The 26,953-nt window shown below is 31.9% G+C and overlaps 6 protein-coding genes and 1 long non-coding RNA gene across 18 annotated transcripts; 2 read left to right on the top strand and 5 right to left on the bottom strand.

The window, feature by feature from the left end:
* Positions 1 to 351: 351 nt before the first annotated feature.
* LOC128883900 (uncharacterized) lies at positions 352 to 2,567 on the bottom strand. Of its 5 annotated transcripts, none has more exons than XM_054136762.1 (8): positions 2,191 to 2,567; positions 2,021 to 2,112; positions 1,899 to 1,969; positions 1,486 to 1,809; positions 1,394 to 1,436; positions 1,162 to 1,327; positions 937 to 1,065; positions 352 to 878 (listed from the first exon to the last, which is right to left on the bottom strand). In XM_054136762.1, exons 4-8 carry the CDS (start codon positions 1,805 to 1,807, stop codon positions 744 to 746), a joined length of 795 nt encoding a protein of 264 aa, XP_053992737.1. In that variant the 5' UTR covers positions 1,808 to 1,809; positions 1,899 to 1,969; positions 2,021 to 2,112; positions 2,191 to 2,567; the 3' UTR covers positions 352 to 743. The 5 variants fall into 5 exon arrangements, with proteins under 5 accessions (XP_053992737.1, XP_053992736.1, XP_053992738.1 ...); XM_054136761.1 differs by having other exon boundaries at positions 2,021 to 2,094; XM_054136763.1 differs by having other exon boundaries at positions 1,486 to 1,719; positions 1,769 to 1,809; positions 1,899 to 2,567.
* Positions 2,568 to 2,763: 196 nt separating this feature from the next.
* Positions 2,764 to 14,766, bottom strand: LOC128884001 (guanylate cyclase alpha-like). 5 transcript variants are annotated; one of them, XM_054136947.1, is made up of 34 exons: positions 14,060 to 14,200; positions 13,927 to 14,013; positions 13,466 to 13,540; positions 13,245 to 13,400; positions 12,891 to 13,176; positions 12,692 to 12,841; positions 12,465 to 12,634; positions 12,141 to 12,327; positions 11,986 to 12,080; positions 11,589 to 11,939; positions 11,048 to 11,530; positions 10,934 to 10,997; positions 10,755 to 10,855; positions 10,476 to 10,704; positions 10,239 to 10,418; positions 10,105 to 10,185; positions 9,751 to 10,049; positions 9,563 to 9,682; positions 8,814 to 9,518; positions 8,549 to 8,733; positions 8,284 to 8,503; positions 8,091 to 8,232; positions 5,575 to 8,028; positions 5,084 to 5,530; positions 4,917 to 5,032; positions 4,796 to 4,865; positions 4,604 to 4,737; positions 4,270 to 4,547; positions 3,983 to 4,223; positions 3,721 to 3,936; positions 3,505 to 3,671; positions 3,207 to 3,452; positions 3,028 to 3,157; positions 2,764 to 2,981 (listed from the first exon to the last, which is right to left on the bottom strand). In XM_054136947.1, the coding sequence occupies exons 1-33, from the start codon at positions 14,129 to 14,131 to the stop codon at positions 3,043 to 3,045; spliced, it is 8,922 nt and encodes a 2,973-aa protein (XP_053992922.1). In that variant the 5' UTR covers positions 14,132 to 14,200; the 3' UTR covers positions 2,764 to 2,981; positions 3,028 to 3,042. The 5 variants fall into 5 exon arrangements, with proteins under 5 accessions (XP_053992922.1, XP_053992923.1, XP_053992924.1 ...); XM_054136946.1 differs by having other exon boundaries at positions 2,765 to 2,928; XM_054136948.1 differs by having other exon boundaries at positions 2,764 to 3,157; positions 5,084 to 5,524.
* A 292-nt stretch (positions 14,767 to 15,058) lies between these two features.
* Positions 15,059 to 19,468, top strand: LOC128884002 (uncharacterized). 3 transcript variants are annotated; one of them, XM_054136951.1, is made up of 13 exons: positions 15,059 to 15,196; positions 15,412 to 15,614; positions 15,717 to 15,849; positions 16,135 to 16,250; positions 16,297 to 16,349; positions 16,415 to 16,584; positions 16,649 to 16,728; positions 16,839 to 16,920; positions 16,973 to 17,115; positions 17,164 to 17,284; positions 17,345 to 17,453; positions 17,508 to 18,749; positions 18,798 to 19,468. In XM_054136951.1, exons 3-13 carry the CDS (start codon positions 15,739 to 15,741, stop codon positions 19,337 to 19,339), a joined length of 2,769 nt encoding a protein of 922 aa, XP_053992926.1. In that variant the 5' UTR covers positions 15,059 to 15,196; positions 15,412 to 15,614; positions 15,717 to 15,738; the 3' UTR covers positions 19,340 to 19,468. The 3 variants fall into 3 exon arrangements, with proteins under 3 accessions (XP_053992926.1, XP_053992925.1, XP_053992927.1); XM_054136950.1 differs by having other exon boundaries at positions 15,695 to 15,849; XM_054136952.1 differs by lacking the exons at positions 15,059 to 15,196; positions 15,412 to 15,614; positions 15,717 to 15,849 and having other exon boundaries at positions 16,317 to 16,349.
* Positions 19,399 to 20,548, bottom strand: LOC128884006 (uncharacterized). The gene is made up of 7 exons (XM_054136959.1): positions 20,311 to 20,548; positions 20,196 to 20,255; positions 20,130 to 20,141; positions 19,921 to 20,067; positions 19,756 to 19,830; positions 19,664 to 19,698; positions 19,399 to 19,611 (listed from the first exon to the last, which is right to left on the bottom strand). Exons 1-7 carry the CDS (start codon positions 20,438 to 20,440, stop codon positions 19,558 to 19,560), a joined length of 513 nt encoding a protein of 170 aa, XP_053992934.1. The 5' UTR covers positions 20,441 to 20,548; the 3' UTR covers positions 19,399 to 19,557.
* LOC128884005 (GMP reductase-like) lies at positions 20,311 to 22,055 on the bottom strand. The gene is made up of 7 exons (XM_054136958.1): positions 21,799 to 22,055; positions 21,623 to 21,745; positions 21,413 to 21,548; positions 21,195 to 21,364; positions 20,911 to 21,138; positions 20,743 to 20,864; positions 20,311 to 20,697 (listed from the first exon to the last, which is right to left on the bottom strand). Exons 1-7 carry the CDS (start codon positions 22,021 to 22,023, stop codon positions 20,658 to 20,660), a joined length of 1,044 nt encoding a protein of 347 aa, XP_053992933.1. The 5' UTR covers positions 22,024 to 22,055; the 3' UTR covers positions 20,311 to 20,657.
* On the top strand, positions 21,867 to 22,844 carry LOC128884007 (uncharacterized). The gene is made up of 3 exons (XR_008459195.1): positions 21,867 to 22,004; positions 22,054 to 22,647; positions 22,741 to 22,844. It is a non-coding gene; the product is annotated as an uncharacterized LOC128884007 (long non-coding RNA).
* On the bottom strand, positions 22,653 to 26,949 carry LOC128884003 (uncharacterized). 2 transcript variants are annotated; one of them, XM_054136954.1, is made up of 9 exons: positions 26,704 to 26,949; positions 25,949 to 26,655; positions 24,375 to 25,880; positions 24,243 to 24,329; positions 23,893 to 24,160; positions 23,579 to 23,837; positions 23,428 to 23,516; positions 23,000 to 23,306; positions 22,653 to 22,929 (listed from the first exon to the last, which is right to left on the bottom strand). In XM_054136954.1, exons 3-9 carry the CDS (start codon positions 25,244 to 25,246, stop codon positions 22,697 to 22,699), a joined length of 2,115 nt encoding a protein of 704 aa, XP_053992929.1. In that variant the 5' UTR covers positions 25,247 to 25,880; positions 25,949 to 26,655; positions 26,704 to 26,949; the 3' UTR covers positions 22,653 to 22,696. The 2 variants fall into 2 exon arrangements, with proteins under 2 accessions (XP_053992929.1, XP_053992928.1); XM_054136953.1 differs by having other exon boundaries at positions 25,949 to 26,949.
* Between the last annotated feature and the right edge of the window lie 4 nt (positions 26,950 to 26,953).

Below are 26,953 nucleotides of genomic sequence, written 5' to 3'. Positions count from 1 at the left end.
CGAAAATAATAAACAAATGCTTTAATAACATTGACTTGAAATTAATGAAAAAACCTTAATGTTCAATCCAATTCTTCAAGTGATGATTAACGAACGGTTTTCTAATATATATAAAAAGATTTAAAAAGTTCATCACAAAATGCTGCAATGATATTTTTAGCCTTTCATAAATACGTCATATGCCGTATAAACCTGTCTTTTAATTTGATTTATTCTCATGTTTTCTGTAAGAATACATGCTACGATTGAGCCTGTGCCATAACGTTATCATAGTTCCAGACCACAGCATTTCACAAATAACAAACGAGTATTGATTAACCAAATTCATCAATTTCATTTTTTTATATTCGTTGAAAATATTGTAATAAAAAGTAGTTGTCTGTTCAATTATGTCATAATTATATAACTACTAGTGAACAAGTAACCAGCGAGAAAAAAATTATTTGACTACGTTTAGTTTTACTAAAATGCTTTTAGCATATTGTATGGAAATAATATTTACAAGTGGTTTGTTTTTAATGATTATGACTTTATATGTAAGGAAAGTTTTTTAAAATCTCAATACTATAAGTATGTTAAATATTGTATTAGATATTTTAGGAAAATAGAAACGTTATTTAAACTTTTAAATTAAATTAGCATTCAAATCACGTCGAAATTGAGAGTAGAAACACTCTTTAGTAATGAATGATGGACACATAGTTTATTTCCAGTACAAGACACTTGTGGTTGTGATTGAATAATTATAAAAATTTGAGAGCATTTGTAGTCTTTCGTGATAAACCCCAAGTTTTGTTTGTTTTCTTTTCATTTGATGACGTTTCGTTGACTGAAATCATGTCTAAAAGGCTTCCTAGTTTATCAACAACACTGTTGAACTGATGCAACAAATTATTATTTAAATCCTACTGATTCGTCTAATGAGTGAAAAGTTACCTGTTCCCTGTGTTGATGAGTTGATGGGTCAAAATCGTCCTGTTCGAGAATACTCAAACGATTTCTTTTTACGTTTTGGAACGTCCGTTGTATATACATTTTAGAAGCTTTTTGTAATTCTGCTTGTCTCTAAGATTTAAAAAAAAAAGTACTTTAATATGTCATCTTTCTTGAATCCTTGTATAAAGAAGTAATAATAAGAATTCAGTTATTTTTGAATCATACCATTCGTTCCACATTTAGCTGTTCTTTTAACCGAGTTATATGAGTCATTGCATTTGAGACTTCAACATTCCACAACTCAGTAACATGAGTTAAAATTTGAGTTTCGCTGTTCATCTTCCATAACTCATTCTCCTTTACCTTATATGTCTCCGTCAATGCAAAATAGCTTTGTTTTTTCATTCAAAGCATACCAAAAAAATTGTCACTTTATACGTATCAAGTCACAACTCACTTGTATTGATCGTTTACAAATTCTCTCCCGTTTTGATCAAGCGCTGACATAGATTTCTAATGAACACTAGACTAACCTTTACTTTTTCTCACCGTGATACTCAGCATTGTACTTATCAGTCATATTTCCCAAATCCTCAGTAATCTTCATAAGTCTATCACATTCCGTAGAACTGAACATTGTCTGTCGCCGTTTTAAATCTTCATCTAGCAATATAAGCTGTTGTTGAAGTTCTAGAATCTTTTCATAATTAGTTTTATATTCAGATTCAATTTGTGCTGAAGCTTTTTTTGCCCATGTTAAACCACATAAACGTATTTTGTGTCCTAGTTCAATACATTCCAGCGTCGTTGCTTCAGAAGCATCCACACTTACTTCCTTCTCAGGCATCCAGTTGATTCCGTGAAATGTCATCGCTGAAACAAAAATCCGAAAAATATAATTAAACAGCTAGCGAGTCTGTTTACACAAGTTCTATTGAAAGCGATCAAACTTTTCCGCTTACGTTTAGCTTATGATTTTTTTTTGAGCTCACAAATTCGTCAAAAATGCTCTTGAAATAAAATCCAGTGGAAGCTATTGATGTAGTAGAATGTTGACCATCGACGTAAGTAACAAAGATGTTACCTATATTTTTCTGTAACGCGAATAGATTCTTCTTAAGTTGGTTTGTTAAAAAATGATTGGTAGGTCGGCAGTATCTACATAGTACACCAATACTAATGAAGTGTTGAATTTAGCTAGAATGTTTGCAAAGTTCACAATATCATCTTAATGGTTTAAAAATCACAAAATACATTAATAAAAGCCAGGTTGTTAAATTTGCTTTGATTTTTTTATAGAAATTTGTGACACTATGCTTTGTATCTTCATTCTGTGGTGTGATGCATACATAATCCTTTCTTTTCTTCACTTCTTAGCAATTGTTGAAGATCTTAGAAAAAATACCAAAGCCATTTGTCCAACATTATTTTCGCTGAAATTAAAAAAAAGGACTAGTGCAATAGGATAATTGTTTTTTCATGAACCTTATAGGCTTGAAGTTCTATGTAAATTAAACAAGTTTTGTCAAGGCGACACGTTTTACACTCCACGTTGCTTATAAATAAGACTAGACAAGAGATAAATTTTTTCCAATATGAATAAAAAAAAATATAAGAACAGCTTTTTTTTAACATCTTATCTTATTCTATTATTGAGCAAAGTGACATACTATGTTCTTGTCAAATAAACAAATTTTTTTATATTTACGAAGGAAAAAAAAATATAGTGTTTATGTTGTGGAGAAGACCCATAGAAATATAGTATAAAAATATTGACAAACTATTTAAGTGTTTGGAATAAAAAATATAAAATTATGCATTTTTAACAGATTCGATTCATCAAGAATAAAACTTTCCTTTTTTTAAATGATTTGTAAGGCATTAAAATTATTTTAAATTTTACGTGAAATTTTTTACATAAACTAACAAAGGAGATTTAAATATCGATTCACTTAGAAAAAAACAAAGGCGGTAGACGTTGTATTTGCAATTCTATTTCCAGAAACAAATACAGACAAAAAAAGTTTTCAATAAAGAAAATTAAGCTGATATGTTTGAATTATACTTTGTTATATCTTTCTGTTTTCTTACAATAGTATTTTTTTATCAATAGTGCGGATTAGAAGAGGAATCTTCCTCATCAAAAGGATTTGATAACAGAAATGAGTTAACAACTCGATCAATAACGACTACACTTTTGTTCCAAGAAAAACGAAACCGACTACATATTTCAAATTGTAAAAAAGAAAATTATGCTGTGTCCGTTTTACCCTGGAAATTGTTCTTCAAGAAAAATTTTTAGATGGTTGGAGACATTGATTCGACCAGGGACCCCATTGGATTCCATTAAATTTCCCGTTAAAACATCAAGTCCCCATAAATCGTAACGCAGTCTGCCTGATCCTATGACACCTCCGACGCAACTTCCGTAGTGAAGGCCTATCCGCATATTTAGTGAAGGAATTTTCAATGATCGACGGACTTCGCCAATTTTAATAATCATACTACTGGCCATTCTAGTAATCGGCAAACGCTAAGCATAAAAAAGGAATAAAAAGATCAGCGTACTCAAGAATACGTTCTGCGCCTTCGATAGGATTGGAATCAGAATTTTCTTCCATCCTAGGTTCGCTTACTGCAATGTAAGCGTCCCCTATTGTACAAAGTTTAAATAATCCAAAACGTGTTGAATCTCTATCAAATGAAGCAAAAAGATGTTGTAGCATTTGTAAAACCTAAAAAAATACAACATTTGAGTCTAGCTTGTGCGAAGAGTAATCATACATCGATAGCATCAACGCTATTGGCGTAGGCGGTGAATCCGCAAATATCAGCAAATAAAAAAGTGATTTGATCGTGACGATAAGCTAATTTAAGTTTATCTTGTTGAAATTCCTCTAGGACTTGCTTTGGCAACATATCTCGTAATAGTTCCCGAGCGCGATCTTCAGTAGTCTGTCGCTCCTCACTGACAAACCATGTGGTTCTATCAATCCTTTCCTATTTCATATTTCTATAAATGTGATTTTTTGAACCTTTTTGTTACCTTTAGATGAGCTGATAAAGCATTAAAAAACAAAATAGGACATATTAAAAATATGATAAACATTGTTTGTGTAGTTGGTACGCAGACTATAAGAACATATATGATAACCATCAACAGAAGCAGCGCATCCAACAAAATAACATGTCGAAATAAAACTCCAGTATTATGATGCATGAAGGTTACAAAAAAAACAAGTTGTAAACTGTCAGTGTCGAGCCACTCCAAATAATCGTTTTCAAACCTATCGATAAAAGATAATGAAATTTATGTAAACAGGAAAGACGTACACAAAAGCCCAAGCTCCAGATATCATAAAGACGAAAACAGCAGACATAAAAATACCATTCAAAACAAGCGTTATCCATCTTAAACTTTCGTGATGATTTGACTCTTGTTGTGAACGATAATGAAGGAGTATCCACATAATAAACCAAACCACTGTATAAACGGCTTTAACAGTCCAGAATTGATCAATATTACTGAGTTGAAAACGCTGTTTGGTGGTTTCGCTACGTTGACTACCATTAAATAATAATTGCAGCATTGTACATGTTACAAATATTATCTGAAAGCAAGAACCTTTTTTTAAAAAAACGATATATTACAATAAAAGTCAATTACCAAAAATATAATTAAGGATTGTTCAATAGTTTTAAAATTTGATTTTTTTGTATAAAAATAATTTTGATACTTTTTCTCTTGTTCGTGAGTATGAAATGATAGCGTAAAAAAGTAAAGTTTTAACCTCTTAGCAACTAACATAAAATCGTAATAGTAAATAAAAGTGCTGTAAATGTTTAATTAAAAACATACGAATGAAAAATGAAATATGGTTATTTTCCTCCTCTTCGTCATCGCTCATTCTTGCATTACTCAAAGACACCTGTTAATGAGTAAAATGAAGATATATAGACCGCCAGTACATTTTATTTACTTGTAATATTTTTTTTTTTTTTTTTAAAATATCTTTAAATAAGACACGTGTGGAGCCACGTAATAAAGAAGGTATGTAGTGTAAAAATCGTCTTCGCAACGTATTATTTGAGTGTCCTATGATAAACATTTCAAACAAATTATTGAAAAAAACCTCATGCTGTCTACCATGATGAAAGTTTTGCAACGGGCTCCATGCTTCATTTAAATTTTTGTTTGATGAATTTTTCATACGAGTTTGAATTAGGGAACTCGAAGGCAGAACGTTATGTTTTCTTTCCAAATTTACCGCACCGTTTTTATAACATGTACGATACGTTTGATTTCGTTTTTTATTTTCACGCGATAAACCGACTGATTTTAAGCTGCAAAGAAAAGCGTTTTTTAAAGAGTGTACACTAAGTTTTTTTTGATTTTGTTCTGCTTTGTTTGAGACAGAAAATGTATCCACTGGTATTATTCCTGTTATGTTTTGAGTGCTGCTATAACTACATAATGTGAAATCACTATTTGAACCTTTGGTATCTAATGCTCTTTGAAATAACTGATCCGGCTGGAATAGTTTTTTATCTGAGATATGCTTTACGTTATTTGTATGGTTCTCTTTTTCTGAAGCTTAAAGAAACAATTAATTAAAATAAATTGATGGAATTACTAACTTCCGTGTAAATTATTTTTTTCCTGAGATGCTTCTTCCAGTGATCGGGATTCTTTAAGTAACGATGAAGAATCATTTTTTGCTTGATTGTCGGGCGATTGAGACAAAAAAAAATCTGGTCGGGATATGTAATTCCATTCAGTTTGTAAGGATAAATCATGTTTAGAAGAAAAATCCGGATAACTTGCTTGGTGTACTTTTGCTAGTAAGTAGGTAGTCATAATACCTTTTCCTTTGATATCAATACGTTGAGGCGTCCATTCGAAAGTAGACAACTCTTTTATGAGATCATAAGTCGCACTAGAAATATGTATCAAATCGGGTTGCCCAGTTAGCTTCATACGACTTGCAGTATTAATCGTATCTCCAAATAAAGCATACTGAGGTTTTTTGGCACCCACTACACCACTGATGACACGACCAGAATGCATTCCTAGTTTCACACGAATTCGTCGGGTTTCATATCGATCAACCAAGTTTGTTTTCCAGTTATTTTCCTGCTCTGCTAAACGGGTATATACATTTTTATTAAGGCCACTTTTATAACGTTGATTTTTGATGATAGAAGAACTTGTTAAAACAGTACTCTGGCGCAAGATGTTCTTTGAATCCATATCACGCGTAGTAGCGTGGAGCAAACCAGCACAATGGGCGTTGCATAAATCAACTTGATATGTTATGTAGCTTGCCACTTCAAGCATAGCAAGAGACATACATAAGGCATTGAAAGCATCTTGCTGAAAAATTTTTACAGAATCATACGAACTAGTTGTGGGTACCGTAGATGTTAAACCAGATGCTGACAAGTATGTTTCGAAAACAGTTTCAATCTTTGTACAATGAAATTGTTCCCCACATTTATCAAAACATAAGAAAAGAGAATCTAATAATTCAACGAGACGTGTTGGTTCTAAAAGTCGTACAATTGTTTGAAAATCGTACACATCACAAAATATAATGGTAATTGTTGTCCAACTTTGCGCCTGCAACTCAAGAGGTAATCCTTCTTTGCTTAAAGGGGAACGTAGCATTTTCTTTACTACAAATGAAGGTAGCATTGTATTCAATATTTCTCTTTGTTTTCTTCTGCATGCTTCTACTTGATAATTGAGCAAAAATTGTTTTCTTTGATTGTATTCAAGCGTATGGCCTGTAAATGCAGTGAATACTGTAACGCCGATTATGTAGGGTAGGAGTAAAAATAATATTTGACGGTTAGAATTATAAACATATGAATCTACAAGAAAAACTAGTAAAAAAAAAAAATTTAGAAGAAAGGCTGTTAAAAACGGAAGTTGAAAAAGGACGAAGGCTAAAATACCAAAAATACAAGGAAAAGTTAAAGAAACACTTGAATCTGATCCAGATAAATGAAAGCCAATGGTTAGCAAAATGAAAAAAAAAATAAGAAGATATTCAATGATTGCATAAAACCATTTCCAAAACGATAAAAGAAGATATAAAAATAAGGATACTTCAACAAAAATTACACCATAAAATGTGTGATCATGTCTGAGTAGGGCCAAAGTGTATATTTCGGTTGTTATCTGCAAAAAGAAGACAACAACAAGAAAAAGTAAAACGCAGCGATACCACACTGCATTTGAAGTGTATTCCTTATGACGTATCGCTCGGAATTCTGTTTCTAATTGTGGATTTTTAAAAGTTAATGAAAATCGTTCAACTAGACTTGAAATTTTAACATATTGGGTGTCCTGATACAAACGAGTATTCTCATCCTTTGTACCCTGTTCCAACAACATAAAAGAGTCCGATGTGTGCGACGTAACGTATTTATCCTCGCTTTCCACTTCTTTGCTCGCACTATCGTCACTCGAAAAAGCTGATTTGTCATACTTAGTAGAAGAGGCTTCAGAAGACGAAAAGTGCATTTTGTTTTCTGAAGCAGACTGTTTCTTTTTTCTGAAATTTGCTTTACAAGAGTCTTCTATTGATAGAATGTGTGTGCACATTATATCCTTTAATTTAAAATGAGAAGCTGCTGGTAAGCTATCCAATAATTTTTTATGCACAAGAGGATTGAATCGTTCACGCAAATAAGCGTATGTTGTGGTTTTACCATGTTCTCCGTTAAAGGTTCTACTCGTGCATTTTTCGTATTCTTTTTTAGCTTTAAAGACATCTTCTACAATATTCTTAAAAAACGAATTGTAAAGGTAATGAAATATGCAAGATAACGCAGAAGTACACAGCACAACAAGTAAGACAGACAGCCAGAATGCGTTTGACGAAAAACAAGGTAGAACGAAATCGTGTAGAATATCATCCGAAAAACCAAAAATATTTAGTAAGAAAGGGAACACTGTAATAATTGTAGCAGTTATTATAAAGAAAACAATAGAAGAAGAACTGATTTGCTGAAATGAGAAGAAACAATGAAAATTTGTAAGAAGAGCCATTGTGTATAAAATAGCGAATCCGAATATGTTCAAGTCTAAATCATAAACGAACGACATATATAGTTACTTGACTACGATGAATTGAAAAATAACATACCAATGCCACTGCCATTCATATAGGTGAATGGAGTGTGCAGCATGCCGTTTAATATAATCGTGAATGTAACGCAACATATAACAGAAGCCTCACATAACCAAAAAACGAAAACCCATGTATTGAAATAAAAGTGCCGTCGCGCCTGAATAGAAAAAAAGTGCAATTGAATTTTTAATGCAAAATGTTTTATTACCCAAGCGTATAAAAGGGGGACATTTTCACAAAGAGAATCCGGTATATCATTATAAAGGAAACTAGCGGTACAGGTTATGACAAAAGATAAGAAAAAATTGTAAAACAAGTATAGATGCTTATTATAAATTTTTGTATTAGTAAAACCAGAAAAAAATTTAAAAAAAAAAATCGGTAAATGAAAGTGGGCATTCATTATTAGAAAACACAGCATCAAGTTTCTGACAAATAAAAATAAAATATAAAGTTAGCGACGATAATCTTACACTGTATAAACTAGATTATGGCGACCATCAACAAACATTAAGATTTTTAAATCGCGAAAACTTCTAACAACAAAGTCGCAACCAGCAACATTCGGGAACGATTCACGTGCACTGATTGCTACTCCGCAATCCGCTGCTTGAAGCATAGAGACGTCGCCTGAGCTATCGCCTAAAGATAAAACGACCTACGTGTAGATAAAATTATCAACCCGTACAGTATATGAAAAAATTTATAAATAAAGTCTTAGATGTGTAATTTATTTACCGGTGATGGTTTTAGTTTTGTTTTAATAAGATTGACGAGTTGTGCTTTTTGTTGTGGTGTAACGCGAGCACAAATAACGGCATCCGAACTACACGTCATTAAGAGAAAGAAAGAAAGGAATTCAGTGTATTGCAGATACAATGAAATGGAAGAACCACTGATGACAAATGCAATTGCTTGATGACGTTTTGTCGATAGCCTCATGTATCGAAACTCTTCAAAAATTTTACTAATTTTTTTTAACGTAACATGATAAATTCCTTTCAGTGATGGTTTCATTACAACATCACCATTGAAAATTAGCGAATTATCCGGTATTATTTTAGAACTATATCCCACATGAATAGAATTATACAAATTATCACCAGTTACCATCCAAATCCTAAGACCTGCTTCATTAAACATTTCTATAGTCTGTGGGACGTCTGCTTTTAACTTTTCTCTTGCCCCAGTCATTCCTAAATATTGCAAATTCCGCTCAAATCTGTGTGCGCAAAACATCTTTTCCTTTCTCGAAACATTTGCCCATTTCGAGCTACTTCTTGGATACCGACAAAACAAAGCGGCTTCATCAAGTGATACACGACGATATGCAAAAACCAAGCATCGCAATCCTTTGAAAGAGAATTCTTGTAATTCTTCCATCAATTTTTTTCTTTCTATATTACTCAAGCGTAGTAACGGAATCATAGATTCTGGGGCTCCCTAACATGTAAAAATTTTACTAAAATAGTAGACTCTGTTTTTACCTTGCAATACAGAACCGCTAAGTGAGAGTCCTTCTTTTTCAATAAAACAGAAATACGCCGTCTTTCTGGATCCCAATAATTCATATCTAAAAGCTCATACCGGTGCATCACCTTGTCAATCTTATACACAAATAAAGCAACAGAGAGTAATTGGTTGGTGCAATGTACAAAAAGAACAACTGGAATACTTGTAAATAAAGAGACGATTTTGTTCGCAACATAAAAGTATAACCTAAAGAGGAAGCTGCATACACGAGGCATTCATCATCACAAGAGGATGCTTTGTAAGCTAAACCCGTTAGAACGTTTGAGGAATCAATAGCAGACGCGATCCATGGGTGTAAACCACTATCTGCTGTTTGACGACAATGAGCCAAAGGTGACAGCTTCTTTTTTTCCTGTAAACTTCTATAGTTTGAAAAAGTAGCACCAGTTTTTTCTTGCCCATGAGATCTATATTTTTGTGAGATGAAAGTCTTGTTTTTTTCTGATGTAATAAAAAAAAATGTCTCGAAATTTGTAATGTCGTCGTGACTTGTTACCGAAAAAAGAAGTTGTACTTTTCGTAACCCTACGGCGGTATTGTGCTCCGAGAGAATTTTTGGAGATGTATGCATGTTGATCTACAGTTCGAATTCATGAATGAACCTAATAAAAACTAGTAGAAAAAAAATACTTGAAGAAAAAGGGAAGCTCCAGTGGTGAGGTCTTGCGACTGGAACTTGTTGTTGACTTGCTGAAATAGCTTTTGTTAAATTGTTTGCACAAACATGTGGTTTAAACATATTGATTTTTTTCTTTGCTTTTGTCGTCCCCTTGAGTATAGTTTTTTTTTTAGCATATTTTTTGAAAGCAGCTGTTTTTTTAAAACATAGACTTAAAAAGGAACCATTATAACAAGAACTAAACTCACCCAATGAGTTGTGGTACGGGAAGGATAGTTTTGTCAAATATTCCTTTGCGGTTGCAAACTTCTTTGTATTTGACATAGACCGTAGGGATTGATTTAAGTCAGTTGCCAAGTCACTCGATTTGTGGGAAGATTTAAGAGACTCTGAGAGACTCTTTTTCGCGTTGTGATCAGAATTGATGTTTTTTGTAAACTTGGTGTAAGGAATGGCCGTGTTACACAAAGCCATAACCTACGTTGCGTACATTTTATGAACAAAAAAATGAACAAGTAATCAAAAACCTTAAGGAAATGATCGATTATCCGACTCCTTCCCGTTGACTTTTGCAGATCAGAGAGTAATTGATCAGATTTGAAGGTGCAATTTTTAGTTTCAACACGACCTACAAAAAACATAATGCTAATGAATAAAAAACCTTGAGGCAAAGCAACGGTTTGAATCTATCAGTGGTTTTATTTACCAGGTATCTGTGTCATCAATGCAAATTCAAGACCAATGTTACATCGATCTGTGGAAGATATACCCTTTCAACATGATGTTTTTCAAAATATGTTTATCCTAAAATTTGTGTTACCAGTGAATCTTTCACACATCGACGATGCGAATCGCGCAAATCTTTTAAAAGTTTCGTTTCATGCTCTCTTGTAGAAAGGCTTGTTGAGGAGCATATAGAGTTTCCATGCAATGTAGTTTTTTTCAATAGATGTTCCTCTGTAAATGGTTTTCTTGGGACCCAGCAGGGAAACAAAGTTTTTAAGTCAACACACGGCAAAACACTAAGAGAAGATACTTGTCGTTCAAGTTTTTCTTCTACGTTTATTTGCGATTCAGCTTCGTTTGTTTTATGTGAGAGCGACACTACCATACTCTCTAAATAGTCGCATTTCTTCGGCACAGTGATTGATTGTAAGGAGACTTGGGTATCGCTTAGTTTTTCGTCTTGACTAGAGGACGCATGAGTCAAATATTTAGAATCTGATTCTTTATGTTCTGATAAATATAATGAAGTTAAAAATTTTTTTTCATATGTTTTTTTATCGGATACAGTATCGAGAGACTGAAAAATATACGATTTGTATGATTTAAAAAAAAATTATTTTTGTTGGAAGACTTACACCGCCAACATGCATGGGCAAGGAATCATTCGTATAAAAACTATCATCTCTTGAAAAAGATGAAACGGACCGAAGTTCTAAGGAAAGCGATCTATTTCCTGTATATGTTTGTTTTCTCATGGAACATTGTAACCATTTTTTTTTTGAAATTGAATTGTCAGAATGACCAAAACCTTGTCTAATGTTCCTCTCTTTCTCCTCCATATCACCATGCCGGCTTAACCCATATTGTTGCTGCGATCCATTCTCTTTAATGAGTCCACCATATACACGGCCTTTAATTAAACACATTTGCAAGGAAAGGGCTCTCTCAGTAAGTGTTTCTGTTTTATCTGTGAATAAAAAATCAACCTACAAAACATTTTTTCAAAGCAAGACATTTCTAACTTTACCCTACCATACTCAACATTAAAGAGACATTCCCATTTAAACATGTAGATGATGTTGCAACTCGGTTATCATCTTTTTTTTTCAACAACGATACACCTTTTTCTAACACAGAAAACAAATTATCAAGACACCTTGCTATAAATAAAAATCATTTTGAATTACTTAAAGAAACGAAACGAATAAGTTTTAAACAATCAATCGATAATATCACGGTCATAGGCAGAAGTTTCGTATAAATGTGAAAAAACTGTAGTAGTTTTCTCCAAAATGAGGACTTCACTACTGCCGAATGTATAACAGTAGATAATAATCCATACTTACGGATTTCCGCAGAAATTATGAAAGAAACCTTAAAATACAACAAGAGAAACCCGAAAGATTGACTGCATAAAACGCTAAATGTATGAAAACAACAGTATAACTTAAATTAGACACATTTTTTGTTATCAACTACAATAATCACAAATATTGGTTTATTTTGGTTACCGAAAGAGTGCATAAAATAAGTAAAATGAAGAATGAAACATAACTATTTAAAATAGGATTCGATTGTTTTGAAGACCTGTTGCCCAAACTATTATTAAGTATTATTCGTGTATCATGACCCGTATACACAATAACACCGTAAACGGATTCTGTATTTTTAATAATCGAGCCTATATAGCATATTGAGTAAGAGTAATTTTATGCCATCTCTAAATTCGGTTGTGTACCTCGTAGAATAAAATTTTTCATAGTTAACTGGGTCGAGCGTGGATGTGCCTCCAATCTTAAATTTCCAGCAAACTCGTCTAGATTGACTGTCGGTTCCTCACACATTATTCTTCCTCGTATCGCACCGACTGCGTGCAACGTTACAGCACCTTCCAATACAATATATTCTTAAAAAGACATTTTAAAAAAATTTATTACCTCGAGTTTCCTTTACAGCACTTTTTATAGTCAAGTCTGTCTTACCATCAACGAATGATGTATCTACGTAGGCTATACTTTCAATGTCCGAAGTAGACAAAAGAATGATATCAGCTGGAACCTCTTCTCCATCATGTAAAAAAATTATATTTCCAACACAAAGACGATAAGATTGCAATCGCTTCGTTGTACATGTTTCAGTGTTCATGATAAGATGAACCAAACGATTATTCCATGATTTACTATAATAATATTTTTGAAGTTCATGAAAACCATCTTCTAAAACCTAATCACGATTGGCAAAAAAAACCAATTACATCCCATAAAAGATTTAAAGAAATTATCACAACAAACCTCAAAAAAAAAATGAACTGCAAAGAAAAAAAAACTTAATGTCGACACAAAGGAAAAGCCACTTAATAGAAAATAAACAATAACAACAAGGAAAAACCAACAGTTGGGAAAGCTAGTAAAACGGTTGAAAACACTACATGGAAGAAATGTATACCACTACATATAAAGCAACACAAACAACAGATGAGTTATGGGGACATGTATAAGCATTATATGCCTACACTGTATCGATGAAATCGAACCGTGTTATCCGGAAATGTCATCACGTCATCATTAATGGAAGCATTGATAACCACCTATTTTTTAATACAATTTGCGTATATAAATAAGCTACATCATACTTTTTTGTTTAAATTAGGTAGACTACTAAATATAAAAATTTAAATTTAATTAGTTGACTCAACTAAACAATCCACAAGAAAAAACTAATAAAACAATCCACAAGAAAAAACTAATAAAAAAATCCTAGAAAATAAAATTTAAGTTATGATTAACTTTGAAATACTTAAAACACATTTTCATATAAAACTAGATAAAAGTCTATGGCTGAAGTAAAAAAAAATAGGAATCTTTTGGAAAAGAAGATATGAAAATAAAAAAAAGAAACTATAGTTCCTTTCAATGAAATGATCACTATGTGCATTTTATTTCAAATAAGTTTAAAAACGCAGAGAGTACTGACTTTACGGCTATCCCATAGAGAGAATTGTCGAGTTTTATTGTATAACTCAGGATTTTTCTTCAAGAAACCCATATTGTTATGAATTGTCTAAAAAAAATGAGATAGAATACATTAATATTAAAAGAAAAAAAACCTTCATTGAGTTTTTAAACGATTGTTGAAAATGATCTCGTTTCATTATACTACGCCTAAATTTGCTGTGCATGGGATCCAAGATAAGAGACTAGTAATATTTTTAAAAATGATAATTGGATTATCCTATTAGTCTTCAAATTCAACTGCACGAAGCTCCATAGAAAAGTACCTTTTAGTAAATCATAATATTTCTTCCTTGCAATGATATATAAATTAGTTGATTGAATCGGGGGACGAATTCGTAGAGAAATTAATTGTTGGAGTGATAAATCGGAAATAAACCATACTCGATTGTTGTTTTTAGTAATTTACATTAGAATTTTCAAATTTGATGATTACTTAAAAAATTTTTGAAAAAATAATTTGTCCTTTCATTAAAACTCATTTTGGTTTAGCCAGTTTATTTAGACGTAAACAATACTTTACTATGAAAAAAAAAAATGCTGAATTATTGTTTAAAAGATTACTAAGAATATTTTTTTTCGAAAAACGTTTCTGTAGAAACCTTAATATAAGCTACAAGAAAGCATCCAAAATGAGAAACTATGACAAAATACTAATACTAATGTATTCAGTCTGAGTATCAGACACAATTCAGAACCCGCTTTCAGTACTTAGTTTAAATTCGAAGGAAAAAGTTATTTCATAATTAATATGGTAATTGACAAAACAGCAATGATGCAGAAATAATTGAATTCCTAATAACTTTGAATGAAAAAAAAAAATTACATTAATATGGTATTTTCCAATGTAAAACAAAATTAGAGTTTTTGCATTGATTATTTAGACCATCAAAGTGTAATAAAGATGTGCAGGTTGATTTGAACATCGGACTTACCAACAATTCAGATTCCACATAAAACGTAATTTCACTGTTTTTTAAATTTTTTTGTGGTACACTAAACATAATGAGTTTTGAATTAAAGAATCTTATACCTTCTTCTGATTCATTTTATTTGTGAAAAAGTAAACATTTAACAAGTGCATAACAAGGTCTCATACAAGTTGTGAAACTGTTTAGCCAAATGTTCAATACTGTCAGATCTCTTAAGCTTCATAAGTGTTTGTCACGGCTCAGCTTTTCTTTATAGCAGTGCGAATATGCTTTATGTTTCAAAGCTGTTTATTTTTCAAGGTAAGAGAAGATTTTATTTTTATTTATAATAGAACACACTAAAGTAGAACATTTTTTTTTTAGTGCTAGTAAAATAAAATTTAGAAAGAGTTGTATAGGTATTTGTTCAATATTATTGCCAAAAAAACACTGTCTGAATTTTTTTAATTATTCAGATTTTGGAAGAAAAAAAAAATTTATATGATATTCGTTTTCATAATGTTTTATGCATTCAGGGTATTTTTTTTAAATTATTAAAAAAAACTTTGTTTTATTCTTTAAGGCAACCATAATTTTTAGCAAACTTCCAAACAATGAATTATGAAAATCGGTATTTAGGAGTTAATTTATTTTATAACTCTAGCTACGAATCCTAAATTGACATTATTGTATTTTTCCATATACAATTTCGATTCGTTTTAAAAAATTAGGACAAAATGTAAGCGCTTACAATGGGGTTTTCAATTTTTGCTTGCATTAAAAACAATCTTTTTTTTTTATTTGACTGAAATCATACAGTATTGAATTGTCTCTCTAATAGTTGGTGATTGTTTTCAATCGACATGTCAACCACAAAGTCCAGCGACACAAATTCGCAAGCAGTTTGCCCCATTTGTATAGAAGACTTAGACCCTTCTGATCGCAATTTTTTTCCTTGTCCATGCAATTATCAAGTGAGTACCTGTCATAATTTAAAGTTTCAACGTTCACGAAAGTAACCTTGTTGATTTTTCTATGACAACCACGCTCTCTATTTCTTTCTCTATCTCAACCACGCTCTCTATTTCTCTCTTTATTTCAACTTAGCTCTATCTTTCTCTATCTCTTTGACGTTCTCTAATTTTTCTTCATTGATTTTCTACCAAACGTCAATATTTTCAATACATACACTTCAGACAAGCAATGTTGTGAAAAACGCAAAGTGTATACTTTTTTAGTGATGCTTTCACTGAATTTAGGTGTGTCTGTGGTGCGTTGCTTGCATCAACCAAAAACTTGGAGGTAAATGTCCAGCATGTCGTCAAACCTATAATGAGGCGTTGTATCGTTATGTGAATTCCCAGCCTACTCACAAGTATATTTTGTCCTTATGACTTGAAATTTTTTTTTAATTCTTACAGTGAATCAACCGATTCCAAAGATGCCACTGAAAAAAATATGCGAGTTTCCCCGCGTAAGTCTTTATCGTGTTCTAGTTTTTTTGAAAGAAAAGTGTTGTTTTTTACTCTTAAATGATAGAGCAAAACACGACAAAAAAGCATCAGAAAAATACCAATGCTTCATTTGCAGCGTCGCAGTCTTCTGTTCCAATTTCAAATGATCATGAAATGATTTCAGCGACAACACGAGTCATTAAGAACAATTTAGTATATGTTATAGGAATTCCTGGAACAAAAGCAAATAAAACGGTAACGTTCTACGTTCAATACAAAAAAAAACAATTTCTTGAAATTCTTTTTCAAAAATGTATAGGAATTAATGTCATTTCAATATTTTGGACGATATGGGGATATTCAAAACTTTGCTATATCTAAGATTCGTTCACCTCAAATGTAAATGTATTTTTTTAACTAATTCACTATAGTTTGTATTTACTTTTAGTGAATGCATAATTTTAAATATAAAACAATTTTAAATCACTTCATTTATGCTAATTTTTCAGGTCCAAAACAGGTTCTTCTATCGATTCTTATTCTGCTTATATAACATACACACTAAAAGAAGAAGCTGAGGATTGTATTTATGTAAAATTTCTCCTTCTTCTTGTCAACCATCTACTTTCTTGTATGCAAACAGGATGTGGATGGCGCAAGTTTAGATGGTCGTGTTTTAAGAGCTTGTTACGGCACAACAAAGTATTGCTCTCGTTTTTTGCAAGGGCAAAAATGTACAAGACCGAATTGTTTGTATCTCCATTCTCCGGGAACTGCTAAACAAAGGTGACGCTTTTTTGAAAGCATTCTTTTAACTGAAAATCTTGTTAACAGTTTTTCAAAAAAAGATCTTATGTCTCTTCGTGGCACAAATTTTAACGGATGCTCTAAATTGAGGTGTAATGACGTCAAAAAACCTACAAAAAGCAATGACACATTCATAACGACTTGTAAGGTATTTATAAACTTTTGTGTCAATGAATGTATTTTTGGGGGAGCCTGTGGTGATTTTTAGTTGAATCCTTTAAGCGATGATATGAAAACGTGTAACGGTTCACATAAAGTAACATCCCTTTATAAACTCGAATTAGAGAGATTAAAAATGACACCTGTAGAAACTTCAGGTTTCTTTTGCTTTTACTTCATATAAACTGTATTCCATACTTTCTTTTTTATAGAGTCACATGACGCCGTTCATAGCTCCAAGTCTTGTGTTAAAAAAGAGAAAAGTCATTTCGGTTCTACCATTTCTTCTTCGTTACTGGAATTACTGCAGAATGAGAAATCACATAAACCTTTGATTGAACTATTGCCAAAAAAAAAAGATAAACAAGAAGATCAAATTAAGCCTAGAGCGCAGTTTGGTGCACATGCACAAGAAAAATCTATTATACAAATTATAAAAGATTCTTCAAATGAAGAAAAAAGGGAAAATGACACGTTTCGCACGTGTGAACCCATACAACAGTCAACAAAAACACACCAAGATTCTCAAAGCAAGGGTCAGCAAACATTCTTTTCGAAACCCGCTAATGACGTTAGCTCATCTTTTCCATCAAATATTACGTACAAAGTGCGAATTGATAAAGACAAAGAAGAGAATGACACTTTTGAAAAAGAAGAAAAAATTCAAGAAAAAAAAAAATCCTTTTTACAAGAAACGTGTTCTAAATCAACGCAATCGGTTATGAAAAATACCATTAATCATTCTAATAATCCATCTATTTCTAGATCATCGTCAAATTATGGTGATACTTTGTTTGAAACAAATTTTCGTGAAAATGTGTCATTCACTCATCCACGTTGTTATGCCTCACGACAAATGGTATCCTTTTCAAATAATATAGAATCTACACAATTAACAGAACCGCTATACAAAATCTTATTGAATTCTTTAACATCGACATCTTTCTGTGAAGAAGGGGACAAGTCAGTTGATCCATTTGTTTCTAATCGACATGATGTTAAAAAGAAAGAGTGCATGTCTCCATCTTACACTGAAATCCAACAACGTTTTTCCTGTCATCATCCTACCACACGTTCCACAGATTTTCAATTAAATGAATACTCTTCCAATTCAGATGTGTATTCACAACCATTAGATTATGAGCATTCTTCATTTTTCTTTTCCCCAATAATAAAACGACAACAAGAACAAGAACAACATCCACAAATGGAGGAAAGGCAAGACAAAAACTTGCTTTTCAATAATTCTAATCGTTTCTCTTATGTTTCTAATGAAAACGAAAAATACTACCCGATATCTCAGAAAGCGTTTTCATCCTCTTCAACTGTATCTCCTTTACCAACGAATTCCTTTTTTATGCCAGTCAAACCACCAGATGACTGTTTCTACCCGAATGGTTACAATTCAGATAATTGGAACTCTTTGAAAAAAACTACTGAATCTTTTCCAGAAGGTAATAAGGTATTTTTTTTTTTTTTGTTTTATTTTATATATTTAACAGAATCATTTTTTTATCATTCATTACCATTTCGTCATTTGTCCTCTTCTTATACGTTGTCAGCCCCTTCTAAAAATAGTCTTACAAAACAATCCAACGAAATTTCGTATTTTTCTCCTACGTCTGGTCATCCTGATGAAAAAATTAATGTCAAAAATTTTTGTCATGCAACAATTCACTCAGGCCTAGACTCCGACACATTCCTTGAACAAAAACATTCTAATATTTTGAAAAAATCATTTTTTTCGTATTGTAATCAGGAGTGGTGTGATTTTAATGTATTGCAGTCTGTTTTACCTAATGCTAATATCAATTTTTCAAATCAATCCTCAGCTCAATTACAAATGGCAACTTCCTATCTTCCAACAACTCAGTTGTCTAATGGTGTCTCATCATCTTTACCGGTTCCCTTGAATCCATTTCATACGATATTGAACAACTTTGATACAGAAGATATTTTTCGTAAAAAACATATGGATTATGAATATTTTAATTCTATTAACCATTCTAGTATAACACAAATAGATAAACAACGAGAAATGTAGTTTCTTCATAGCACTACTCTTTGATAACAACAGAACTTTTGTTCAAAGTTTTAAAGAAATAGTATTAAAATAAAATTTGCTTTATTAAAATTATATTTTTATATATTCTATTCAATTAAAAACACATCATCGACACCCATACACCGATCGTTTAACGAAATCTCAAAATAATTTCATAAAACTAGTGTTAAGAAACGAACAAATCAGTTGAGGAGCTATTACTCCATTTTATTTTCATCTGTGGTTAATTTTTTGTCCATTGAAACTCCGGCCTATTATGCACAGAATAATTGTACATCTATAAAGGTTGATGAATTGTCTTACGGATGCAATTACACGCGCCTCTTGAAGGGCCGCTTCTTCAAAAAAAATAACATTCTAATTTTTTTGGATTTTTGAATTTTTTAACAACTCACCTGCCTCTCCAAGCTTTAATGTAGCTTCTTTATCTGTGATTTGATTGTTTTTTATTGAAGCTTCCAATGGAATTACTACACAATATGACATAAAAAATGTATGGCATCCATAGTTATTTTTATAACACAGTTTCCTAACGAAATAAAAAAAAATTATTCACGTACACATTTCAGATGCATTGTTAGCCTCGTTTTCAGCATTTTCTAATAAATTTTTTTCTTCCTCAAGTATTTCTTTCTTTAAAGCAGTTTTTTCACCAGGTGTTATAGGTAATGGAAATTTGGATTTTACACTAATAACCTTTTCAATAACTGTGTGTTATTCATAAAAAACATGATCGATTACACTAGCAGATATTATAAATGCAATTTACCATTCGATTTCACTAAAACATAAACAAACTTATTAGTTAACATTCAAATGATTATAAACGACTAACCCTTATCTTTGTCTTCTTCAACCTTAGAAACTTCATCATGAATCTTTGCAGTTTCCTTTTCTAATTAAAAATTAAATAATAATTCAAAAAACTACACTAGTATTTTTAAAAACACCTGTTTCATTAACATCGGCACCGTGCAGTTTGCTGTGTTGCTTGATTACTGCCACATGTTTAAAACACTTAAACATTTCCAGTTTTAATGATAAAACGCTAATAGCGGCGAGATAAAATAAGAAATGCATATGCTTTAAAAAAGTGTTCGATCGTACAAAGGTTATTAAGAAAATTAAATGTTTGTGTATTCTTTTTGTTTGAACTCACGACCTTGCACTTTTATATAAACATTTTCAAAATACTGACAATAAATTCCATACAAACATATCTACACATTACTGTTTTTCTTTCTAATACTTTACAAATCAAAGAACCAAAAAAAAACTGCAAAAAATTAGGTGAATTTTAATTTTCTAAAAAACATTCATTTAATTGATGATTCACCCTATAAACAATAAATTTAATCTTGGTAACGAATTACATTAAATACCTAATAAACTTAGCTTGAGAAGGAAGTTTGTATAAAGAAGGGCAATTAACATAGGTGCACGTTGATCGAAGTCCCGCAAGTATGGTTTCTATTGTTGACTCTAGTGATCCTCGATAAGGTACCTGGAGATGTCTGATTTTTTTTGTGGTGAGTATTTAAAATATATACCAAAACAGATTTTCCCTCAGCAGTACGGTATTTTTCACAGCCACCCGAATATTTGCTTAAAGCATCAAACGAAGCCATTCCATAAAATTGTTTATATTCTTTGTCATTAATAGAAACTATTTCACCTGAAGATTCTTGATGACCGGCTAACATTCCACCAAGCATTACGAAGTTTGCACCGGCTCCAAACGCTTTTGCAATATCTCCTGGATAACGACATCCGCCATCCTTTACAAAAAAGTGACAGTTAAAAAACCTTCTTTTTATTAATAAAAAGCTTTTACAGATATTATTAAACCATCTGACTCTTCTGCTGCTTTGACACAATTACAAATAGCGGAAAACTGAGGATATCCAACCCCAGTGACGCGTCGTGTCGTGCAAACAGATCCTGGACCTACGCCAACCTTGACTATGTCAGCTCCAGCACTAAATATCTTTTTTGCTCCATCATCTAAAAAATACCTACACTTGTTTATTAATTATCGAATGAACATGTTACAAGTACAAACGTTGCCGGCAATCAGTGCCACATCATAGTGGTCATTTTTGAATTCCTCAACTGTGGTAAAAAAGTGGTGTGTGTAACCATTAGCAACATCAATACAAACTTTTCGGATTCCTGTTTTTTCGATAAGCTAAGGCATTGTTCACATATGAAATGTTAAAAATTACATCCAGATTGTAAATATAAGCATTGTATGAATCATACCTTCTGTACACGTCGTTGTTCGTTTGCAGAGGTTCCTGTTGTTAAAATTAAATGGTTTAGAACTTCGTTTTCACTGGTATCCAGAAAAGATTCCCATTCCTCCATAGAATAGTATTTGTGTATCTATTTAAATGACCGTACGTTAGACTAAATAGTGTTTTCAAACGTCAATGTACCGCAGTTAAAGCTTGATACATAGCCATGACTCGAGCAGTTTGAAAAGTTCCTGTGGCATCCATATTAGATGCTATAATGGGTACAATTTCCCTCCATCCTTTCAAAAGTTTACGTTTTTCAAAATTTTGCTTTAAATCTACTTTTGCGCGAGAATCCACATAAGAATATTTTGGCACAATTAAAACATCTTGAAAATCTAGTTGAGGTTCGCTTGTTTGAAACATATTGTTTATGTAATAAGTTTTGAATTCTAGGATTTTTCTGTTTTTTTTTTAATGTTACCCACTTTTTAAATTGATTACGAAAACGTATAATTTGTTCAATTAAAACTCTAGTAATCTAGTTAGACATACAAGAGGGGTTTGTAATTCACGCTATGCTATATAAACATGCAACATTTACGCTCCTATTACCGTGTTGCAATTCATGCATGTTAAGTTTTGTACAAAAGACGTTTAAATATGTAATTTACTAGTACAGGATAGATTAGTGTATTTTAATAGTAATACGTATACAGGTAAAGGGTGCAGTATGAATAAATTATGTTTTCACTTAAACGCTACACCTTCAAGATGGGCTGTGTGGATATGTCAAAACTATATGACAGGGAAAATTTCCATTAGTCATTCATAACCTTTAAACTTTAAGAGCATACGAATACCGTATTTTTTTAAGATTTCTACGTAACGTAATTGAATGTTTCTTCTGACCGTTAATTAGAAGATTCAAATTTCAATTTTTTGTTTTTTATAATGTTGCGTGCTTACTTTATAGTCAAGGCGTGTATATAATCCGCAAAAAAAGAAATTTTGGTATTAGTAACGTGAAACACATTTTTTGTTTTCAATGTAAGAGCTTCGAATGGTTGTAGAATGTAAATTTTCAAATTTTTTTCTTCTATTTATACGTTTGCCGCTTTTTCATCTTATTGTGCGATAAAGCTATGGTAAAGTCGAAGGGGTCGTTATTTTTTTTTATCTTTATCTTTTTTTTCCGTCCTATGTCATAAGCAAAATCTTCTCGATTACGTCGAGTAGTTATAGGTAAAAGGCTTTTCATTATTTCTGTTCGCTTTGATATTATTGCTTGAACTTGCTCACTATCCATCAACTCATTCTCCCAAAGATTTACTATAAGGGTAAATAAATTGGAAATTATTATTTAATGAGTTTGAAATTCAGTATTAGTATTTTTAATTACCTGGATTTTGACTACAGCCATACTGAGTTTTAATATCCTTAGATTTTTCTAAACGTTGAGAAGGCTTCAAAGGTTTCCAAACTGTTTTGCGGCAAGGTAACTCCTCGGTTGAATGTTGTGGTATAATAACCTCCAATGATGCCGAGGAATCTTCACGGGATTCAATAGACACATTCTCATAAATGAGATTAGGTGAAAAATTGATTTTATTGCAAGCATTTTCTTTTTCTGAGTAGCTACTATGTAATTCATTAGGATTTGGCTTCATCTTCATACACCTTCGCTGAGAAATTTTGGCTCTTTTAAACTATAATAAATAAAAAAAAAATTAGAAGAGTCTCATGCGTTAGTGAATTAAAATAATGCTGGATAACTAGTGGAAATGATTTCAAAAAATGAAAAACATGAGAGTATCTTGTTTTACATACATTGTTCAAAAGAAATTTTTGTTTTCTGTAAGACAATCGTTTAAGCAGTAGTAAACGTCTTTTTTTAAAATGTTTTAAACGTAATTTTCCTGATTCAGTAAAGAACGACATTTACTATCATTTGCATTATAATTATCCAAAAATAACCTACCCGACGTCAGACTTTCAGTGTGTAATGTTTTCTGGTTTTGCGTCTTATTTGAAAGGATTTTGGAAAGTCGTACTTGTTGGTTCGAGCTCACTGAAGAATAATCTTTTTTGCTGTCAGCGTACAACGCTAACGCAAAAGAACAAGTACTAGAAGATGGAACAGTTTCCTTTTTAAAATCGGTTACTACAACAGGTGCATCCCTTTGATAAAATAATAAATAAGCAGAAGATAAATGATCTGCAAGTAGAGAATGGGGAATCTAAAAAAATACATAAAACGTAAAAAAGAAAGACTCTGATATGACAACATAATACCCGAGATCGACACTCGTCATCTAACTTGTAATACAAACCATCTGGACTTTTAACAACTGCCCAATAGTGGCCGAAACCAGCAGAACCACTATGATTAACTGAAGCTATGAAATGGTATTCATTGCTTGATTTTGAGTTTTTAATGTTAGATTTATTTTCTGAACTTAAATAACGTTTTAAGGAAATCGTTAATGGAACATCCAGATGAAGGTTGTTTTTAGAAATTGAACGATAGCGATTTTGATTAACAAATCCATGATAGCGTGTTCTAAATAGGTCATCCAAGGAAAAGAAAAATTATTATATTTTCTTTCATGTGCTTTAAAAATTTAAAACATTATTTATTGTACCTTTGCAGTAACAGAATAAGTACATTTGGAGGACAGTGTATAGCACGGCAAGATTTCTTATCCCTTAAAATGCCACACGTTTCGCACCTAACAAAAGTAGTATAACGCTAGTGTTTCGTGGATAAAGCTCACATTACTTGGTTTGAGCCCGAAAGTAATTCAGGCTCAAAGGCTGACATTAAAGCTTTTACAACAGAGTGATCATCATTTAAAGGAACTCGAAAACAAGTATTTAACTCATAGCGAGCTGTTTTTGTTGAACAAGAACAGCATATTTTAGATTCTTCAGTGAAAAATGAAAAAAGTTGGTGAACATAAATTGTGGAAATATCTGCTGTCGAAATTTTTCCAAGATTGAAATCTATTCGATTTTCTATTGGTAAATCGTATTTTATTAAAAAATCCAAAAATTGTGTAAGCCACTCATGAGCACAGTTCTGAGCTCCAAACCAGTTCCCTTGACCACCATTCATTCTTATTTCTTTTCTCATTAACTGTAAAAATGTATTACTCCATTTGGCCACATGATTCCTAGACGCATCCGGCTTCAATATATGGCACACATGATGTTCAAATAGGCAAAAGCCACACAATTCTCTTCTCTCTTTATAAGGACATCCTCGCGAATGTCTACCATTCAAGCAATCTTGGCCAAAAGGAGGACAGTAGATTAGGGCCTGTACTGTCGCGTTTAAAAAACAAATATTCGCAACGTTAGGTAAACCCTTTCCAATACCACAAACTGCCTGCCAGGAAAAATCACCAAGATTATTTGGAGGAAAAAACCATTTTTTAGGTTTCTCATAATGTTGGAATGTATCAAAAACGTTAACTATCGACTTTTCACATTGTTTTACGGAAGATAAATTTTTTTCATTTTCATTTTGAGAAAATGTATGAAGATTTACGCATGAAGAAATCTCGGCTTTTTTATGAAAAAAAACAGTTTTAGAGCTACCTAATTCAAAAAAAGTTAATGGTATACTAACTTTTGTACTACACATTTGATAACCCTTGAAATCAATATTCCCTTTCTACATTAATATATGACGATACTATCCAAGTTCAGTAATGTTCATTGACATGAAATGTATCATTGCGGTGGAAACAAGCAGATAAAGAAAAAAAGCAAGATGCCGTCTTAGAGCTGTCCCATCGACTGTACAAGCTGAACTCAGCCAAGAAGTCATGGATGGCTACGCATAACGTAATTGCATACAATATAATAATTTGCTAAAAGAATTCATCTTAACTCTATTAATATTTCTTATTATTACTAAATCATGCACAAAACTAACGTTCACCGTTTATTAAAAGCTATTATACATGGTTGAATACGCCTAATTAAAAAAAAAATTCCAACCAAGCAAATAAGTTATGAGCATATTTAATTTTATAAATGATTCATGTCGTGAGTAACTGTAAATTAAATTAGAACTTTTTCGTAAATTGCATTCGATAATTAGAAGAAAAAAAGGTTTAGTAAAGCTTATTTATTTTTCTCATATTTTATTTCTTTATCAAATATTCTCTGTTTGTAGTACTTGGAGTAAATAAACACATGTACAAAAAATATATCATGTAATTGTTTTATTCTTGCAACAATAGTAATCTCTTAGTAGTAACGTTTTCAGAGTTCTAAATAAATACAGAGAAATCTCGTTACTAAAATTATTGGTTATTAAAAATGTTAACTTTTTTTTTACCTTAACATAGAGACCTCCCCATGTTTCCTGAAGTACACGAAGATTAATTGAATTTTTTAGCATACCTGACGCTCGTCTCATAGCAGGTATATCCGTCGGAATGCTTTTAGGAATTTTAGCATAATTTAAATTTGGTATCAATGGTTTCGGTTGATTTCCTATTCCTAGGACAATGGATGTAGCATTACTTTCTTTCCCACGGTGTTCGTTTCCAGACGATAACTGACTGCTAGATTCTTCCGTGACAAAAAGATCAGAAAAGCGACGTTGAAGGGAATGTACAAGATTGGCGGATCTTGTTTTAAAACCGCTTTCAAAATCGAGTTTAACTTTCTCATAAAAGGTGCCTTCTTTTTTAACGATATCGCGTATCCAATCACACTCCATTTTTTTTAAAACTTGCTGGCATTCAATAATTTGTTTTTGGTTTTCTGCTTCATAATTATTAAGCTCAGTCTGAATGCGTTTTCTTTCCTTCTCATTTGGATTGTTTAAAAGTTCACATATAATTTCTTCCCTTTTCTCTAAATAATCGTTATATGCAGGAGTGTTGTTAAAATAATGACGTGTTAAATTGTAAACAGCCGAAACGCGTTGTGATACAGCTTTATATTGCTCGAATTGTGTATCTGTCGTTTCTCTATCAATCCAATCCGTGAATTTCGTTTCATAGCAACATATTGGACATTTGATAGCATTGTCATTTTCTTTTAAAAGGGCAACGTTTGTATTGAATTCACAACTACTTGGCCTACTTTTTTCTTGTAGTTTCAAACAATTTGAACATACTTTATGCCCGCACACTCTTGAAGTTAACACGCGGTTATTTAAAGAAGTAAAAGCCGCTTCAAAACATATAAAACACGTAAAGGGAACACAGAACTGATCCATACTGGTTCATTGTTTTTTATAACAAAACCAAACCCATCTGAAAAAAGAAAGTGTGATGGGAATCCATTAAATGAATTGCTGATGAATCAAATTACGAGTTAAACTTTTTTTAAT

Source organism: Hylaeus volcanicus, unplaced genomic scaffold (assembly GCF_026283585.1).
Source record: "Hylaeus volcanicus isolate JK05 unplaced genomic scaffold, UHH_iyHylVolc1.0_haploid 12237, whole genome shotgun sequence".
Lineage (NCBI taxonomy): Eukaryota > Metazoa > Arthropoda > Insecta > Hymenoptera > Colletidae > Hylaeus > Hylaeus volcanicus.
This window is presented reverse-complemented; position numbering and strand designations above follow the sequence as displayed.

Bases quoted from the DNA above. Each gene is read 5' to 3' on its own strand.
- LOC128884006 (XM_054136959.1), bottom strand. From the start codon at position 20,440: ATGCATTTCTTATTTTATCTCGCCGCTATTAGCGTTTTATCATTAAAA. The intron at 19,699-19,755 runs GTGAGTTGTTAA...TTTTTTTTGAAG, and splicing joins ATTAAAGCTTGGAGAGGCAG to AAGCGGCCCTTCAAGAGGCG. The intron at 19,612-19,663 runs GTAAGACAATTC...TGTGCATAATAG, and splicing joins AGGCGCGTGTAATTGCATCC to GCCGGAGTTTCAATGGACAA.
- LOC128884005 (XM_054136958.1), bottom strand. From the start codon at position 22,023: ATGTTTCAAACAAGCGAACCTCAACTAGATTTTCAAGATGTTTTAATT. The intron at 21,746-21,798 runs GTACATTGACGT...TCATTTAAATAG, and splicing joins TGTATCAAGCTTTAACTGCG to ATACACAAATACTATTCTAT. The intron at 21,139-21,194 runs GTAAAAGCTTTT...TTTTTTGTAAAG, and splicing joins CAGATGGTTTAATAATATCT to GATGGCGGATGTCGTTATCC.
- LOC128884001 (XM_054136944.1), bottom strand. From the start codon at position 14,131: ATGCACAGCAAATTTAGGCGTAGTATAATGAAACGAGATCATTTTCAA. The intron at 8,504-8,548 runs GTAAGATTATCG...TTTATTTGTCAG, and splicing joins CATAATCTAGTTTATACAGT to AAACTTGATGCTGTGTTTTC. The intron at 3,453-3,504 runs GTACGCTGATCT...GCCGATTACTAG, and splicing joins GGCGCAGAACGTATTCTTGA to AATGGCCAGTAGTATGATTA.
- LOC128883900 (XM_054136758.1), bottom strand. From the start codon at position 1,807: ATGACATTTCACGGAATCAACTGGATGCCTGAGAAGGAAGTAAGTGTG. The intron at 1,437-1,485 runs GTGAGAAAAAGT...AATCTATGTCAG, and splicing joins GTACAATGCTGAGTATCACG to CGCTTGATCAAAACGGGAGA. The intron at 1,066-1,161 runs GTATGATTCAAA...TTTAAATCTTAG, and splicing joins AGCTAAATGTGGAACGAATG to AGACAAGCAGAATTACAAAA.
- LOC128884003 (XM_054136953.1), bottom strand. From the start codon at position 25,246: ATGTGTAGTACAAAAGTTAGTATACCATTAACTTTTTTTGAATTAGGT. The intron at 23,517-23,578 runs GTAGGTTATTTT...TTACTGAATCAG, and splicing joins CACTGAAAGTCTGACGTCGG to GAAAATTACGTTTAAAACAT. The intron at 22,930-22,999 runs GTAATTAAAAAT...TTACCCTTATAG, and splicing joins TGGCTGTAGTCAAAATCCAG to TAAATCTTTGGGAGAATGAG.
- LOC128884002 (XM_054136951.1), top strand. From the start codon at position 15,739: ATGTCAACCACAAAGTCCAGCGACACAAATTCGCAAGCAGTTTGCCCC. The intron at 16,921-16,972 runs GTAAAATTTCTC...GTATGCAAACAG, and splicing joins AAGCTGAGGATTGTATTTAT to GATGTGGATGGCGCAAGTTT. The intron at 17,454-17,507 runs GTTTCTTTTGCT...TCTTTTTTATAG, and splicing joins GACACCTGTAGAAACTTCAG to AGTCACATGACGCCGTTCAT.